The sequence below is a fragment of the Ammospiza nelsoni genome, chromosome 12 (genome assembly GCF_027579445.1).
Source record: "Ammospiza nelsoni isolate bAmmNel1 chromosome 12, bAmmNel1.pri, whole genome shotgun sequence".
NCBI classification, from domain to species: Eukaryota; Metazoa; Chordata; class Aves; order Passeriformes; family Passerellidae; genus Ammospiza; species Ammospiza nelsoni.
Window position 1 is genome coordinate 7,828,142 of NC_080644.1, and position 17,182 is coordinate 7,845,323.

The following is a 17,182-nucleotide window of genomic DNA, read 5'->3' on the forward strand; positions in this document are numbered from 1 at the left end:
TTATGCCGGCTCTAACCCCACCTCCTTGGGAGCCCCGCGCTGCCCCGAGCCCGTCCTGCTCAGCCCTGGCCCAGCGCCAGAGCTGCCTGTGGCAGCCAGAGCCCCGAAGGAAGCGTGATGCCACCACCAACCCCGTCCTCCCTCGCCCCAGCCTGCATGCCCGTATGGACCCTCGGCTGCAGCTGCTGCCGAGCCCCTTGGCTCTGCCCATCGCGAACGGAGCAGCTGCAGGACTTTCACCCCAGCTTTGAGAAGTCCTTTCACCCCAGCTTTGGGAAGTCCTTTCACCCCAGCTTTTGGAAGTACTTTCTTCCCGGCTTTGGGAAGTACTTTCACCCCAGCTTTTGGAAGTACTTTCACCCCAGCTTTGGGAGGTCCTTTCCCATGCTCACAGATCAGGGGTGTGAGAGAGGTGGTCGCTGCATCCTGCATGCCAGGATGCCCACACAGCCCCCAGAGCTCCCCGCTGGCCCTGTCATTGTGGACATAAATCTCTTTTTGTCCTGAAGGCGCATCCCTGCAGAGTCCCTCACAGACCCTCACCCCGGGACGATGCCGGGCACCCCTCACAGGTGTCCCAGGGGGCTGCAGGAGCAGCGGCTGGGCTGGGGCTGAGTTTGGGGAATACCCGGGGCGGGAGGCAGCGAGGAGATGGGCAGAGCTCCTGAAGTCGGTTGACGACTTAACAGGGCGACTCAGAGCAGACACTGCCCCTTTTCAGGGGTTGTTTATCTGCCTGCACAAGGGACTGAGTCAGGATGTGCGGGCACTGGAGGGGCTGCAGCCGCCCCGGCACACACCCAGCAGAGCAAACAGCGGCTCTGTGTGTGCGGGACACACGGCAGGCACCGGCACTGCAGGGACCGGCGCGCTTTGAAGCAGCTCCAGGAGAGGGGCGGGGGCAAGGAGAGTCGCAATCCTGCACTGAGGGGTTGCAAATGAGGGGTTATTCCGGGCTTCAGCAGTGCAAACACCCTCTTAATGCAACCCTGTCTTAGTAAGAAGAGTAAAAATAACAGTCCAGCAGTGCGGCTGGACTACCATGGGCGGCATTTTCCAGTGCCTGGGCAGACAGATGCCTCCGCAGTACAAGGTGGTGAGTGAAGTGGGCACTAAAGCTGCAAACAAGGGAGGTTTCCTCTTGGCGAGGTGCTAGGACCGAGCCCAGAGCTGCCTGGATATCCCCTGAGGGACAGTCCTGACTGGACAGAGCCAGAGGGGCAGCCCTGGGACACAGTTCCAGGGGACAGCCAGGCTTTTGTCTCCTACCACTTCTGCCCGAGGTGCCAGAGCAGGGACAGGTACTGTGAGGGGTTCCCACTCTGTGCTTGTCAGGAAACCAGACAGAAGATAATCCCATCCTTGCCCAGCACCAGACACCCCAGCTTGCCAGTCCCACACATCCCACACACCCTACACCCCTCACGGCACAAACTGCTCGTGCTTCCAAGCCGAGTGAGACATGGCTGCTTGCAATCCCTGCCCTGCCGGCGGTGCTCTGCTGGCTGTTTGTCGCACATTAACTCAAGTGTGCACCTCCGCTGCAGAGTGCAGCCAGAGTTCACCCTGGTGCAGGAGGAGGAGCGGGCTTGTGCAGGCACAGCCGAACCCAGCAGCAGCAGCCCTGACACACTGGCACTCACCAGCACCAGGGGCAGAGATTCCTGTGCCCAGGAAGCAGCCTTGGGAACAAGGCCAGCTCGGGGCAGGTGACACCAGCTGTGAGGTCCCATGGCCACCAGCCCTCCCCAGGCGTCACAGTGGACAGCAATTGCTGTGGCTCTGATGCTCAGAGAGAGGGGCAGCTCATGGGACCCTCACTCCCACTGACCCCTCCCTGCATCCATGGGAGCTCAGCCCAGTGCTACCCACGAGGACCAAGGGGTCTGGGAAGAGGGAGAGGGCTTCACCTTCAGTCTCTTCTGAAATCTGAGCAAGGAGAGCAAGACCCAGCCAGTGGCACACTGACAGGGCAGCACCGTTCCTGTATGGACCTTTCTGGGGTGGGGAGGGCCCTGCTGGCACAGGCTGTGCACTTGGCAAAGGCTCCCACCATGACCTGCACACCCCCAGCCCATGCAGATCCACAGTGGAGTAGTACATGAATTGTTTCTATTAAAACCAGCTGTCCCAAGCTTTCTCTCACCAAGGATTTGCTGCTTCTGCTCCAATATCCCTCCCCACCTCCCTTAAAGAAGGTGATGGAGGATGGGGCTCCCCCAGCCATGGCTGCACTGGGGGCAGTGCTGCTGTAAACCCAGCCATGTGCCCCAGAGCAGGACACACCAGGAGCCCCCACACATGGGGCTCCTCCTGGACTCTGCCCTTGGCATGCTTGGACCTTACCAACTCTGTCAGTGCCAAAAATCCCTTGGTAGAGCTGGAGGAGCCCAGCTCACTGCAGACCCTCCAGTGCAGTGCCCTGACATGCATGAGCAGAGCACTGCCCACAGCTGGGGCTCCCTGACCAGGACCACCCCAAGTGTGGGGAGGGCAGAGCCCCCAGACCCCAAGAGCCCATGGAGGTGTGGGGTCTCAGCCCCCTGTCCCTGACAGGAGGTCTCTGGTGTGTTGGGTGACACACAGGGAGGGCTAGGACATGCCCAGGTGGCACCACTGGCAAGACCCTGAGGCAGGGACCCCCAGGCAGGAGAGGGATGGTCAGTTCATGGGGCAGGGACTTCCAGGGAATGTGGTGGTCACTGCTGCGTGCACACTTCCACGTCCCAGAGCAACCAGTGCTGATTCCAACACATCTGCTGTCCAGCAGCAAAGTTTTCACCACATTTTCCCTCCAGACCCCATCTCTCAGGGATGCAGCTACGGGAAGGGGATGCAATTCCCGTCAAACGCACCCCACCAGGACCGGCCAGGATGGGGACGCTGCCAGAGGAGGGAAAGAACTTTATAAGGAGAAAACAGTCCCGAGTCCTGGCCCTTCGCTGACAGCCGCGCAGCCCCTCTCCGCCCCCTTGTTCTCCCTCCTCTTGATCGGCAGCGGGGCCATTTCCAACCCGAGGGCTGCGGGGTCCCGGGAGACTCTGCCGGTGCCAACCCGGGGGGCCCCAGGACCTGCTGCTGCTGCTTTTTTTTTTTTTTTTTTTTTTTTTTTTTTTTTTTTTTTTTTTTTTTTTCTTTTGGGTGGTTGCTTTCAATAGGTGGGACCTAAAGCCGCCCGTTTCCTGGAAACTTTGTTTTTCCTTTCTTCCCTGCGGCGGCCCGGCCGCGGGGAGAGGCGGGGGGTGCGCGGGGGGCGGGCGGGATAAATGGGGCGGGCGGTGGGGCCGGACAGCGGCTGGTGAGGGGCAGCTCCCCCGGACCGCGACCGGGACAGACACCGGCACCGGCAGCACTGCCCGCGGCACCGGGACGGCACCGGGACAGCACCGGGACAGCACCGGGACAGGCACCGGGACAGGCACCGACAGCACTGCCCGGCACCATGGCCGAAGGTAGGAGAGGCGCGCACCCCGCAGGTGCCGGGCTCGGTCCCGTCCCGGGAAGTCCCGAGAGGCTCCGGGCTCGCTGGGGCTGCAGCCGGTCCCGGACCAACCAAGGCAAGGCGGTGGGGATCGGACAGACTGAAGCCCACAGGGTTCAGGCGGTGGGGATCGGACACAAAGCCCAGCAGGGTCCGTGCGGGGTCCGGTCTGTGCCCTTCCCTCCCTCCCGACTCCCCTCCAGCCCCGGCGTCGCTAGAATGAAGTTTGGAGCTATTTAAAGCTTTCCCGGTAGAGCAGGGGGACAGCTGGGCCGGGAGCGTGTGCCTGACAGGGTGAGGGGATTTCAGGAGACTCAGGCAGGAAAAGAGATTCTGGGTTTCGGGAATCCAGCACGCTTGGCTCTTCAGGGTAGAGACATCCCCAGCTCCCACACAGCTGCCCCCAAAGTGCCAGGAAATGGATCTGTGTGATTCCCGCGGGCACACAGCCCTCTGGGTGAGACGGCATCACTGCTCTGCCGTGCCACAGTGCCTCAGGCTGCCCTGGCTCCCAGCTCTGCTGTAGCAACACCAACACGGGTCCCTCGGGTCAGACACTCACTCAGACACATAGCTGAGCAGCTACAGAATCACAGAATTAACTATGTTGGAAAAGACCTTTAAGAGCCTCAAGTCCAACCTATGACCTAACACCACCTTATCAACCAGACCCTGGCACTAAGTGCCACATCCAGTCTTTTTTTAAATACCTCAGGGACAGAGGCTCCACCACCTCCCTGGGCAGCACATTCTAAAGCACAATCACTCTGTGAAAAGTTTTTTCCTAATGTCCAGTCTAAATTTCCCTTGACACAGCTTTACACTGTGTCCTCTTGTCCTGAACACACTGGGCAGCTCCTGCTCCTGAGTGCCCAGGGTGCTGCTACCACTTGCAGCACCACAGCCCCCTTCCCACCGATCTCTTGGCACCCTTTGGTTTGATTGGAGGCACCTGTGCTTGGAGAAATCTGCTTTTTGCTAAATCTGCTGAGGATGAAAACCCCAGGGCGACTGGGACAAGGAGGAGCCCTGATTCTGTTCTCTGAACACACTTATTGTTTATTTTATTGTCAGCAAGCTTAACCATGTCAATGAAGCTCCATGTCAGCCATGAGATTCCACTTGTACAGTCCGTGTTCCACAGCACGGGGCTGTGCTGCTCACAGAGGGTGAGGCAGGGAGGGAAGGGGCTTGTCTGTGCTCTGTCCCCACTTCACAGCTCCCATGGCCTGGCTGTGGGGACCTTGCCCTTAGTTAGGGACTGTTCAAGCAGCTCTCACAGTGTGCTGGGGACAGTGACAAGCCCACTGCCCTCCCCTGGGCCATACTGCAGAGTCCCCTGCCCAGAGGGCCAGGAGCAGTGTTTGCATTTAGCTCTGGTGATAGTGAGCCTATGGGCTGCTGTTTCCATTAGGCACTGTCCGGGGAGGGCTTGGTGACTACCAGAGCTGGTACTGGGAAGGGCATGGCTGAGGGGAGCCATGGCACGGGGCAGTGAGCCTCAGCTTGCCCACTGGGTGCCCATGATCTGCCCAGTCCCTCACTTGCTGTGTGCTCTCTGCACAGAGTGCTTTTGCTTATTCTGGTGATGAATACATCACTGCAGAGCAGTCAGGGGTCAGTGGCCTCAGGGGATGATGGATATCTCATCACTTCAGCACAGTGCCCAGGGTGGCAGGGACGTGGCTGCTCGTGGCTGGCACACAGCCCTGCCTGGGCTGCCAGCAGAGCAGCCTGAATATGGCTGGGGCATCAGACACCCTCTGTCACCAAATCTGCACTTGCTCTCACCAATTTGTCAGCACAGTAAAGCTGCTGGAGGCCTGGCTGAGGCACGGTCACAGCGCCCTCCCGGAGAGATGCTCAGGGCACTGCGGGTGGGGGAGGCTCAGGGACCTCGCCAAGGTCCCAACCCGGAGCTCGGGATGGGCACAGCCACCCTCCTTGCCAAGCCTGGGGGCTGTGAGACGTGTCCCAGCTCAGAGCTGTACCTGTACCTGCCGCTGCCTCCGCAGAGCTGGTGCTGGAGACGTGGGACCTGCACTGCGACCGCAACGGGCGGGAGCACCGCACGGCGGACATGGGCTGCAGGCAGCTGCTGCTGCGGCGGGGACAGCCCTTCAGCATCACCCTGCGCTTCTCGGGACGCGCCTACGACGAGGGCGTGGACAAACTCTCCTTCAACGTCGAGACCGGTGAGTGCCGCCACACCTGCGTCGCCAGGGAGGGCTGGGGGGTGTCACCACCTCTGCTCCTGCCCCCAAGCTCAGCTGTGCTCCCACGGGGGCTGTGCCACGGCACCTGCCCCATGTCACACAGTCCCTGTTCCTCACCTGCTGCTGGGCACAGCTTTTATATCACAACAAGAAAGGTAGAAACTCATCTCCTTAGTGAGAGAGGAAGAGAAGTGATAAATAAAGCAAAAAACCACCAGCATCATCACCTCCTTCCTGTCCTCCTCCTCTCAGGGCTGAGCCAGACTAAGAGCATGACAGGGCTGCCAGCTCACCAGCAAGTGCCTTGGCTGAGGCCAGGATCCTGCCCAACCCTCCTGCCCCTCTCAGAAACATCAGCACAGTGAATCTTTTCATCCAGAGGTATCACAGCATTTCTGATGGGATTTACACCCAGCCCTGCTGTGCTCTCAGACATCCCAGAGCAGGGTGTGCTCAGGAAACACAAACACTGGAGAAAGGAAATGCCCCCAGGGAGCCCCCCAGCACAGACCCTGGGCCGGGCCGGGGCTGGATTGGGCTGGGCTCTCACAGCCAGGGCAGGGGCTCAGCCCCGCCAGCTCAGAGCAAAGGGAGAGGAAACTATTCCTCAAGCAGGAGCTATTTTGGGGCTAAAGCACCATGCTGAGTCAACCCGGCCAGAATTCAAAGTAAAACTGCACCCAAGTTTCCTCACAGAGTAAAACTCTCCTATTTCCATCCCAAAAGCTCTGGTGACAAAACAAAACCCAGCACGTCCCAGCTTCACCCTACACCTCGGTGCCCCAGCAGCCCCATGGCCCTGCTACAGCCAGGCAGACCCGGGTTGGTTTTGCAGGGGGAGAGGCCACAGGCACAGCCCAGAGGAGCCTCCCAGGCCAGGCACAGGCTGGCAGAGGCTCCTCTGGGCTGGATCCCAGCCCCAGCGCTGCAGAAAGAGGGCAAAGGTGCTGTGCTGCTCGCAGAGGGACGTGGCAGTGCCACCCCAGCGGCTCCAGCACATTCCAAACTGGGGCCGGACCTGTCAAGGCAGAGACTGCCAGAGCTGTCCCTCCGTTTGGGACAGCAAAGCCACCGAGGTCACATCCTGCCTCTCACAGGAAAGAGGGAAGGAAGAGTAGAGTGAAATTAGAGCTGTATTTCTGCAGTAGCCGTGCAGGCAGAGCCCCGTTCAGGTGCAGGAGTCCAGGGGGATGTTGTGGGCTGTGGAGGCAGCAGAAGGAGGAGGAGGAGGAGGCGGCAGGCTCCTGTGTCTGCCCAGCTCTCGGCAGCGCTGGCTCTTGCCCAGAGGACGCCGTGAGCTCAGCCCAGCCTCCCTGGGAGGAGAAACTGTGTCACTAGCATGAGTTCACGGGTATTTTTGGCGACCGGCCTGTGGGCGAGGGCTGGCAGGGGCCCGGCGGGGCTGTGCTCCGGCGGGGAGAGGGGACAGCAGTGGCACCGCTGCCTCGGCTGCCGGCCGGGCTGTGCGGGGCCGGGCTGTGCCGGGCCGGGCCGTGCAGGGCAGGGCTGGGCCGTGCAGGGCCGGGCTGTGCGGGGCCGTGCAGGGCAGGGCCGGGCCGTGCAGGGCCGGGCTGTGCGGGGCCGTGCAGGGCAGGGCCGGGCTGTGCGGGGCCGTGCAGGGCCGGGCTGTGCGGGGCCGGGCTGAGCAGGGCTGGGCCGTGCAGGGCCGGGCCGTGCAGGGCCGGGCTGTGCGGGGCCGGGCTGAGCAGGGCTGGGCCGTGCAGGGCCGGGCTGGGCGGCACCGCTCGGAGCGCGGCTCTGGAGCTGGCTCGGTGCAGGTGGCTTGGCCGTGGCTGCAGCTCGGAGGGATCACACTGTCCCAGGCTCGGCGCTTTGGCCACTGAGGTCATCCCTAACGCCGGGATGTTTGCAGCAACGCCTGGGGCTGCTCACACCGACCGGGGCAGCCGGGGACGGGTCCGGGGCTCATGGCCCGGCTCTGCCACCCCCGTGCGTGGCTGCAGGGAGTCAGCAGCGCTGCTGGGAGGAGAGATAGGAGAGGGTGCATCTGAGAACAGAGACCTGGCACCAGGGCAAGCATCCCCGTGCTCTGCTGGCCCCCGCAGGGCGAGTCTGTCCCTTCCCAAACAGTGAGACAAACCTGAGCTCCCCGCAGCTGGGCTACTCTGTGCCCTCAGTACCTGATAAACTGCATGGTGAATGTTCCAGATTAGGACAGCCAAGATCCAGGCAGCTGCCGCAGGGCAGGGGGGCTTGGAGCAGGTGCCCTTGGTGCAGCCTCCTTGGCTCGGGGCTGTTGTGTTGTGAGGTCTCCAGGATGAGGTGAGAGATGAGAATCTGACTTTAGGCTCTCAGAAGGCTTATATTATATTATATTATATTATATTATATTATATTATATTATATTATATTATATTATATTATATCTCATATAACATAATATCAAAAGAAATTATATACTAAAACTATACTAAAGAAAGAAAAAGGATATAGACAAAAGGCTGGAAAAGAATGAATAATAAAAACCCATGATTGACCAGAGTCCCAACACAGCTGGACTGGGATTGGTCATTAACTAAAACCAATTCACATGGAATCAATCAAAGATGCACCTGTAGGTAAGCAACCTCCAGACTACATTCTAAGCAGTCAGATAGTTATTGTTTACATTTCTTTTCTGAGGCTTCTCAGGAGAAAAATCCTAGTGAAGGGGTTTTTCAGAAAATACTGTGTTGACACGGGGCTCCCAGGGGCTCTGGAGCACTGGGAGGACTGACTGACTGACCTACTCCTTCTACAGGGCCGTGCCCCAGTGAGACATCAGGAACCCGGTCCCACTTTGCCATGAGTGACTGCCCCGAGGAGTCGTGCTGGAGTGCCGTGGTGCAGCAGCAGGACGGGGAGTCCCTCTCTGTGTCCCTCTGCTCCCCACCCGACGCGCGCATCGGCCGCTACAGCCTGACCCTGGAGACCTGCACCGACTACCAGGGCTCCAGCTACCAGATCGGGGACTTCATCCTGCTCTTCAACCCCTGGCACCCAGGTGAGGCTTCCACCTCTCTGAGTCCAGGGATTCCAGGGCTCAGGCAAGCACAAGATGCTCTCCAGGCATCCCCCTGCACAGGTCTCATCCCAGTGCAGATCCCAAGTGTCCCAAGCCCTGGTCTGAAGGAAGGTTTAAGCAGAAAGCCTCACTTTGCTTCCATCTCCACACAATTCCTGCAGTGGGTCAGGGCCAGGAGCACCATCCCCACCTTACAGTACCCAGAGCCCCTTTGCCACCACCCCGAGCACCCAATGGCCTGTCTAGGCTGCCCCCACCATGGTGGGAGCTCACCACTGTGCTGCTGGTGTGAAACCCTGGGCAGTCCCTGGCACCAGCTCCTGGCCAGACAGGGGACAAGGGAAAAGTCTCTAAATGTCCCTAATTGCCTCCAGTTGTCCCTAATTGCCCCCAGTTGTCCCTAATTACCCCCACCAGGTCCATTCTCACCCATCCTCACCCAGGCACCCAGCTGTGGACTCAGTGACATGGATATCAGTGTCCTGGTGAAATTTGGGCAGCCAAACCCAGAGGAGAGGTTCGATTCAGGGCTGTAAGGTTCAACAGCCCTGGGATTTTCCTCTCTCCATGTCCTTCCCCTGCCCCTGGACTGGCTGATTTCCTGGATCTCAAGTGTCCCACGCTGGATCTGCAGAGATAAGGGGCCATAGGAAGCTCTGCTCAGCCAGGGCTGTGCTGAGCACTGGGGGTGGATATGTGGGGTTTCCTTCTGCAAACAGTTCCAGTAAATGTTAATTTCCACAGCAGTAGCTGCTGTGAGAGAAATGGCTTTGGCTGTGCTGACCCAGCACACCCACTCCCCCTGCTCACTGCACCCCTAGGGAGGTCTCCCCTGCTGAGAAGAGATCCATCTCCATTAAATAAAAGGGAGGAAAGACAGAGACATGAGAAAGAATGGAAAGCAAACCACAAACCCGCTGCAATTTTCCCATCGCTTTAAATCAACCTGGGCTGAAATTCCCCAGCAGCTGTTTAAGGCATGAGCAGTTCCAGCCCCTGGTGCCTCATTTCCCACTGGCTCCATCCACAGGGAGGGGGTCAGGCAGCTGGTGGTGCAGGGCAGAGCCCTGTCCCCATCTCTCGCTGTCCCCACAGAGGACACGGTGTTCATGCGCGACGAGAACGAGCGCCACGAGTACGTCCTGTCCCAGGATGGGCTCATCTTCCAGGGCACCTGTGATTACATCTACTCCATCCCCTGGAACTTCGGCCAGGTGAGCAGGCAAGGCCCCCCTGGGACCCTTGGGACCTCTGGCCATGCAGCTCTGGTGCTGCAGGACACAGGGACTGGTGCCACGTGTGTGCCCCTCACCAACCTGCACCCCAAATGCTGTCAGCACCTTGGACTCCAGCCATGGGTCAAAGAACCTGGAGTTTCGTTTCCAACAGGAAATGTGCTGACTTCAAAGCATGGCAAGGCAAGGGGAGTGTTTCCCCCTGGCTCCTGGGGGCCCCATGGCCATGTGTCCCTAATCTGGTGGCCCTGCTGTGCTGGGAGCTGGTGCCTGATAATGAATTCCTGGGCATTGTGCCAGGGGTACTGATAAGGCAGTGTTCACACCCTGAGCTGCACCCCCAGGGCGCAGGGCTTGTTCAGCCACCCTCCCTGGGCAAAGGGCTGGGGGCCCGCAGCAGTGGGGGTGCCCGTGGCCTTCGCAGGATCCACACCTCAATTCAAGGAAGGGCTGTGACTCAGCCGTGATGGGAAATAGATTTTCCAGGAGGTCACGTCCCTGCCCTGACCCCTGTGCAGTCACAGGAAACCAGATCCAGCCCCAGTACGTAGGCAGGAGATCACCCACAGGCTTCACAGGCTGAGTGGGGACAGTGGGGACATCACTCAGGGGATGCTGGCCGGGGAGGGGACCCTGATGGGATGGGACCCCTGTACCCAGCAGTTCTGCTGGCAGGGGCACCACAGTGAGCCAGAGAGGGAGGACAGAGGTGGCAGAGCCCCTGTGGGGACCTCACACATCCTTTTCTCCCTGCTCCTCACCAGTTTGAGGATGAAGTCTTGGCCATCTGCCTCAAGATGCTGGACATAAACCCCAAACACCTGAGGGACCAGAACCGGGACTGCTCCCGCCGCAATGATCCCGTGTACATTGGCAGGGTGGTGAGCGCCATGGTGAGTCTGGGGTACACCCTATCCCCAGCACCCTGTCCCCAGCACCCCTCATTCCCTGGGCTGCAAACACCCTCAGCTACAGCTCTGGCAGACAGCATTTGCCATCCCCCAGTTTCACACCATTTTCCTGCTCTGGGCTGTTTCCTCTCACTTTTACATCCGTTCCCTGTTACTGTTCCTATATGTGTAAGAGCTTTTTTAGAAGAAACAAAAAGCAGGGATGGGGCACAGATCATTTCAGGGGTAATCACTCCCAAATTCCCAGGCAGGAGGATGTGTTTCTAAAATTCATCCCTAATTAGCACCATGTCCACCCGCATCCCAGTGAGCTCTTGCATGGATACAGGATACTAATGTGGGTGCCAGTGCATGTGAACGGGGCAAAGGCTTTTCCCCTCCCTCCCTCCCTCCCTCCCCAGGCTGGTCCTGCCCCTCCATCCTCCCCCTTTTCTCCTGCCACAGGTGAACTGCAATGACGAGGACCGGGGGGTGCTCTTTGGGCGGTGGGACAATCGCTACGAGGATGGGATGAGCCCCATGGCCTGGATTGGGAGCGTGGACATTCTCAAGAGGTGGAAGAATTTTGGGTGCCAGCCAGTCAAGTATGGCCAGTGCTGGGTCTTTGCTGCTGTGGCTTGCACTGGTGAGAGCAGATTCCTCTGGTGTCCCTTCTCCACAGGACAGGGTCACTCATCTCCTCTCATCTCCCACCCCGGCCCCTGCCCCCCATCCACTCCTGGTGCTGCATCCTGAGGGAAGAGCTGCAATCAGCCTGCAATGATTCCTTTGCAATTAGCTCTCTATTACTCTAATTTGTCAGGAAATAGAGGAAAAATACTATACAAAAGGTCTCTGGTTTTTCAATCAGCACTGCCTCCCAGGCCAGGCAGCAAGGGAGGGACTGAGGCAGGCCAGGGTGAGGGAAGTGGCTTTAAGGCCAAGTTTGCAATAAAGTCACGAATCCACTAAGATCAAAATAATGTCATGGCCACCAGGGCAATCAGACTGGGGAAAAACAAGAGAAAAATTCCAGACTTGCTGCCGCTGGGAAACACTCACATATGCTCGTGCAACTTTGCCCCAAGAAAAACGCTGCCTGTGAGTGCACTGATGTGTCACAGACAGACAAGACCCTTTTTAGAGGAGAGAAATAGCAAAAAACTAAAGTGGATTTTCAGCGACTTGCAGAGGTTTATAGCCTTCCTTTGAAGCACTGTAACTGCCTCCCTGCTCCCTGGGGAGCTCCCTGTGCAGTGAAAGGCAGCTGGGAGATGAAATCCGGGGTTCAGCACGGCTGCCCACACTCTACCTCCAAAGCTCTCACAAATGCTTTTTGTGCCTTTTTTGCTGCAATATCAAACCTGTCAGGCTGTCAGAGCAGGTGCCACCCAGCCTGCTTGCCTGTGCACTGTGGCTGTGGGAACTGGCTTCTCCTGGGGAGCAGTCCCCAGGCAGCCCTTTCACAGGCAACGGGAAGAGCAGGAGTTGTTCAAACCTGGGGCTCCAGGGGATAGGAGCTGTGCAAACCTGGGGCTCTGTGGGATGGGAGTGGAGCAAACCTGGCCCTGTCTCACCCTGCCCTGCTCCCCACAGTCATGAGGTGCCTGGGCATCCCCAGTCGGGTGGTGACCAACTACAACTCAGCCCATGACACCAACGCCAACCTGACCATCGACCGCTACGTCAACGAGCGGGGGGAGCAGGAAAGGCAATCCTGGGACAAGATCTGGTGAGCAGCACAGCAGGACCTCAGCCTGCCCCTTCTCCAGAGCCTGGCAGGTGCTGGGGGAGGCTGAGACTCCCAGCATTCTGGTTTTCCTCTCAGGAACTTCCACTGCTGGGTGGAGTCGTGGATGACCCGTCCCGACCTGGGAGGTGACTATGACGGGTGGCAAGTGCTGGACCCGACCCCTCAGGAGAAGAGTGAAGGTACAACGTGCTCCACACAGAAACTCCATCCTCCTCACACCCCGGCACTGCTGGGTCACCCCACCACAGCCACCCCTTGTGGCTGAGCCCTGGAGTGGTGACAGTGGCTCTGCTCCGTGCAGGAGTTTACTGCTGCGGGCCAGCCCCCGTCAAAGCCATCAAAGAGGGTGACATGCTGCTCAAGTACGACATCCCCTTCATCTTCGCCGAGGTGAATGCCGACGTGGTGTACTGGGTGGTGCAGGGGGATGGGATGCAGAAGCAGAGCATCCGCTCCTCAGATGTGGGGAAGTTCATCAGCACCAAGAGCGTCGGCAGGGACAGCCGGGAGGACATCACCCACAACTACAAATACCCAGAGGGTATGGGGGATTTCAGGGGGAGCCTCCAGGGAGGGCTGTTGCTGCTGGGAAGCAACAGGAGCAGGAGGGCTGCAGAGCTCAGGGCAGAACAGCCCAGGCCAGGCCCTCCCCGCACTCCAGGGAATCACAGGAACTTTGTGCACTTCAGGGTCTGAGGAGGAACGGGCGGTGTTTGAGAAGGCAGAGCATCAGAAGAAATCCATTGGGGAGGAGGATGAGGGGCTGCACCTCAGGATCAAGGTGTCAGAGGGTGCCAACAAGGGCAGCGACTTCGATGTCTTTGCTGTGGTCAACAACAACACGGACGAGGAGCGTGTCTGCAGGGTGACACTGTGTGCCCGTGCCTCCAGCCACAATGGCACCCTGGGGCCCCAGTGCGGCCTCACCGACCCAGTGGACATCGACATTGAGCCCAGGGCAGGTAAGGGACCCACTGATGGTGAAGGAGATGCTTCACCAGGGCTGGGGTCAGCTCAGCCTGTGTCCAGCTGCTCGGTAGGCAATGCCACTTTGGAGCATCCTCCTTAGTTGACTACCACTGTGGATTTTTAATCTTTATGAGAGAATGAGGAAATTGCTCAGGCAGAGGCTGGAAAAGCATTTGGAGCTGGGCAAGCCACTGCTGCTGTGGCTGTTTTGCCAAGGGAGCAAGCTGGGCACACCCTGTGCACTTCTCTGCATCCCTCCTGCTCTCCCTCAGAGTTTGGGCTAGGCTGGGCTCTCTGGTGGGATCTTCCCACACCAGAGAGAGTGGAACTGGCCCAGCTCAGCCCCGAGTGCGTGGTCCCAGGCTGGAGGAAGGGAGCAGCACTGGGTTTCCTGGCCAGCAGTGCTGGAGCTCTCGGTGTCTCCGTGGGTGGGCGTTTGCTGCAGAGCTGTGCTGGCACGGCCCCCGACCCTCCCTCACCCTTGTCACACACGTGAACATCACCATCTGGTCCTTGAACACGAGTTTGGGCTTACGTGAGTTTGCAGAGACCCTTCAGGGCTTGGAAAGGCCACACATCTGCTGTCCTGGAACAGGGAAATGTTTACCCTGCGCCGAGCCCTGCTCCTCACCAGCCCTCTTGCAATCGCAGTGCTTGGCGCTCTGCCAGGTGTTGAGCTGCTTTGCAGGAATGAGGAATGTGCTGGCCCTTGCCACCACGGAGGGGAGAGGGATGTGCCTCTGCTCATGCTGGCAGAAGCACCAGCTGGTACTTGGAGCCTTTTGCAGGGCTGGATGGGGGAGTGGGGAGATGTGCTGTGGCCCTCGGGGCACTTAACATTCCTGTGCAAAAGTTAACCCAACACCATTTTTTCTGAAACATTAATTATGAGCTCCTGAAACTTCTACCCTCAGCTCCTGCCTCAGAATACAGACCCCAGGACTTCCCAGGCTGCATTCTTTAGGGCACCCCAGCACTTTGTGGCAGTATGGGAAGCCAGGCTTGTCCCTCTCCCCACAGTCTCAGCTGATGCTATGGCCCTTCAGATCCTGCCTCATGAATGTCAGGCTCCATTTCTCATGGTCACAGCCACTCTGGGCTCCTTGTTCCAGGCAGTTCTGCAGCTGGCTGCTTTCAGCCTCCTTCCCTGTCCTTCCCCTGGACAGCCCCATCCCTGAAGGACTTTCAGATGAACAAGGCTGAGGGCTGAGTGAGGGCAGCTGCCAGGGACCAGGCTGCCTCCCAGTGCCACGCTGGCTGCCAAGGGCTGGCACTCTGGACCCCTGGTGCAGGCGTCACCCAAACCATGCCAGCAGCAGCTGGGTGCCAGTGCAGGACTGTGGGTTCTGGGCTGGAGATGCCGTGGGTGCTGACCCCTCTCTGCTGCCCTTCCAGAGAAGAGGGTGCCCCTGCGCATCCTGTACGAGGAGTACAAGGACAAACTGACCCAGGACAACCTCATCAAGGTGGTGGCTCTCCTGAACGATCACCAGACTGGCGACATCCTCGTGGCTGTCAGGGACATTTATGTTGAGAATCCACCGATCAAGATCAGGGTAAGGGTCCAATGTCCCATCCCAGGCTGGTTTGAGGGGAATGAATTGCTGTGATCTCTGGGGGCTACCCCAGGGCTTGGACAGCAGGTCCTGCTTCACTGAGCAGGGCTGCATTCCCTGGGACCTGCATCCCTAAGGTCCTGCCTCAGCTCTGGGGCCAGGGGAGCACCATGGCCTCAGGATCAGCAGGGCTTGGGGTCCAACCTCTCCTACTTGCAGATTCTAGGAGAGCCAATGCAGAATCGGAAGCTGGTGGCCGAGATCAGCCTGGTGAACCCTCTCTCCGTGCCTCTGAACGGCTGCGTGTTCGTGGTGGAGGGCACCGGCCTCACCGAGGGGCAGCTGGTCAAGGAGCTGTAAGAGCTTTTCCCCCTTCACCTGGCTGGGATGTTGGGAGTGGTGTGGGGGTGGATTTCTGTGTGTGGAGCCCCATGGAGGGCAGCCATGGGGCACAGCAGGAGCCAGGGCTCTGCTGGCCCCTGTGGACTCAGAGTATCCCGACCCTACACCTTGCTGGGGAAGGGGTTCGGCCTCCCTACAGAGGTCATTGCTTGCCAAAGCCCCAGCACTGTCCTGCGGGCCCTGGGAGGGTGACAAGGGGCTCTGAGGGTGACAGGCCACAGTGACTCCCTGCTCTCCCACAGTGAGGAGCCGGTGGAGCCGCAGGCAGAGGCCAAATTCCGGATGGATCTGATGCCGCGGCTGTCGGGGCTGCAGAAGCTGATGGTGGACTTTGAGAGCGACCAGCTGACGGGGGTCAAGGGCTACCGCAACGTCATCATCGCACCCCAGCCCCTGTGAGCTGCTGCCCTGGCCCCCAGCTGCAGGAGCCCTGCCTCGCTGGCCCCCCTGCTTCAGCCCAATATGTCCCAGGAGGCGACTGCCAGAGCCCAGCCTGACCCCGACTCGTGGCACCGGTGCCACCCACGCTCCTCCCGGGAGCACAGGCAGGAAAAGGGCTGGGGAGGGCTGGGGGCTGCCCTGGCAGTCGCTCACTTCACTGCTGTTCTCTCAGTCTGTGCTGTCTGTGCCCAGCACTGGGCACACCAGGACCCCTGTGCCAGCCCCTCCTCTGTGCAGTGCTGGCAGCCCCAGAGCCATTTCCATAGAGGCAGCAGCAGAACGACCCCTCCAGCCCCTGCCATGATCATTCTCTGACTGCAGCTCCATAGAGAGAGATTTTATACTGTGAGCACAAAGCTGTTTATGCACCATATACATATAAAACAAATCTATAAATACTTACTGCAAATAACCTGCTTGGGTACAGCCGGGCATTGGCTTTGATAACCATCCTGCCACTGCAGACACTGCAGGGAAGGATGGGACATTACTTTGATATAAATCAACTATGCAAACACTGAATAAAAACTTTATTTTTCACTTTTAAAGCCAGACCTGGCTCTTCTTGCCCTTCCTCTCCCCACAGCAGGGCCCAGCAACTCCCTGCCCACCATCCATGTGGGTGGGAGGCGTGAGTTCCCCCAGCCCAGCACTCAGGTGGGGGGTCAATGCCATGGCTGGCACTGCAGCCACAATGGCCTCATTGGCCACCTCCTCTGCCCCAAATCAGCCTGGTCTGGTGTTCTCAGGGTGCACACTCAGCCCCCAAGACACCTTCCCAGGTAATTTCTCCTCTCTCAGCAACGGTTCCATACTGTGCTCAGAGAACTGGAGAGAGAACACTACAAGTATTCAAACCAACAGATCTTGCACACTGAGCAGGGCTCTGGGCAGGGCTGTCCACCCAGGCTGGGGCAGGTGAAGGGCAGCTGGATGCTGAACAGGGATTTAGGAGGAGAGTGGGGATTTGTCTCACACCTGGAACTGGGGTCAAGGCCCTGCTGAAGATAAACACTTCCCATGCCAGAATGGGCCACCCACGTGCTCCCCACAAACAGGGTGGGAGCCTCCCTGCTCCATAAACAAACACCACAGAAACCACTGTAGAGCTGGTGGTGTCTGACTGAGGGTCCCACAGTCACCACAGCCCCAGCAGAGGGGACAGTCTGTGGGACAGGAGAATCTCACTCACACTGACTGGTCCCAGTCACCCT

The 17,182-nt window shown here is 59.0% G+C and overlaps 1 protein-coding gene across 1 annotated transcript; it reads left to right on the plus strand.

Annotated features, from left to right (window-relative positions):
• Positions 1–1,042: 1,042 nt before the first annotated feature.
• TGM2 (transglutaminase 2) lies at positions 1,043–16,516 on the plus strand. Its single transcript, XM_059481129.1, has 14 exons — positions 1,043–1,149; positions 3,172–3,452; positions 5,497–5,676; positions 8,459–8,701; positions 9,818–9,936; positions 10,722–10,850; positions 11,313–11,493; positions 12,444–12,579; positions 12,676–12,779; positions 12,902–13,141; positions 13,290–13,562; positions 14,965–15,125; positions 15,345–15,481; positions 15,770–16,516. Exons 1-14 carry the CDS (start codon positions 1,043–1,045, stop codon positions 15,924–15,926), a joined length of 2,448 nt encoding a protein of 815 aa, XP_059337112.1. The 3' UTR covers positions 15,927–16,516.
• The last annotated feature ends 666 nt before the right edge of the window (positions 16,517–17,182 follow it).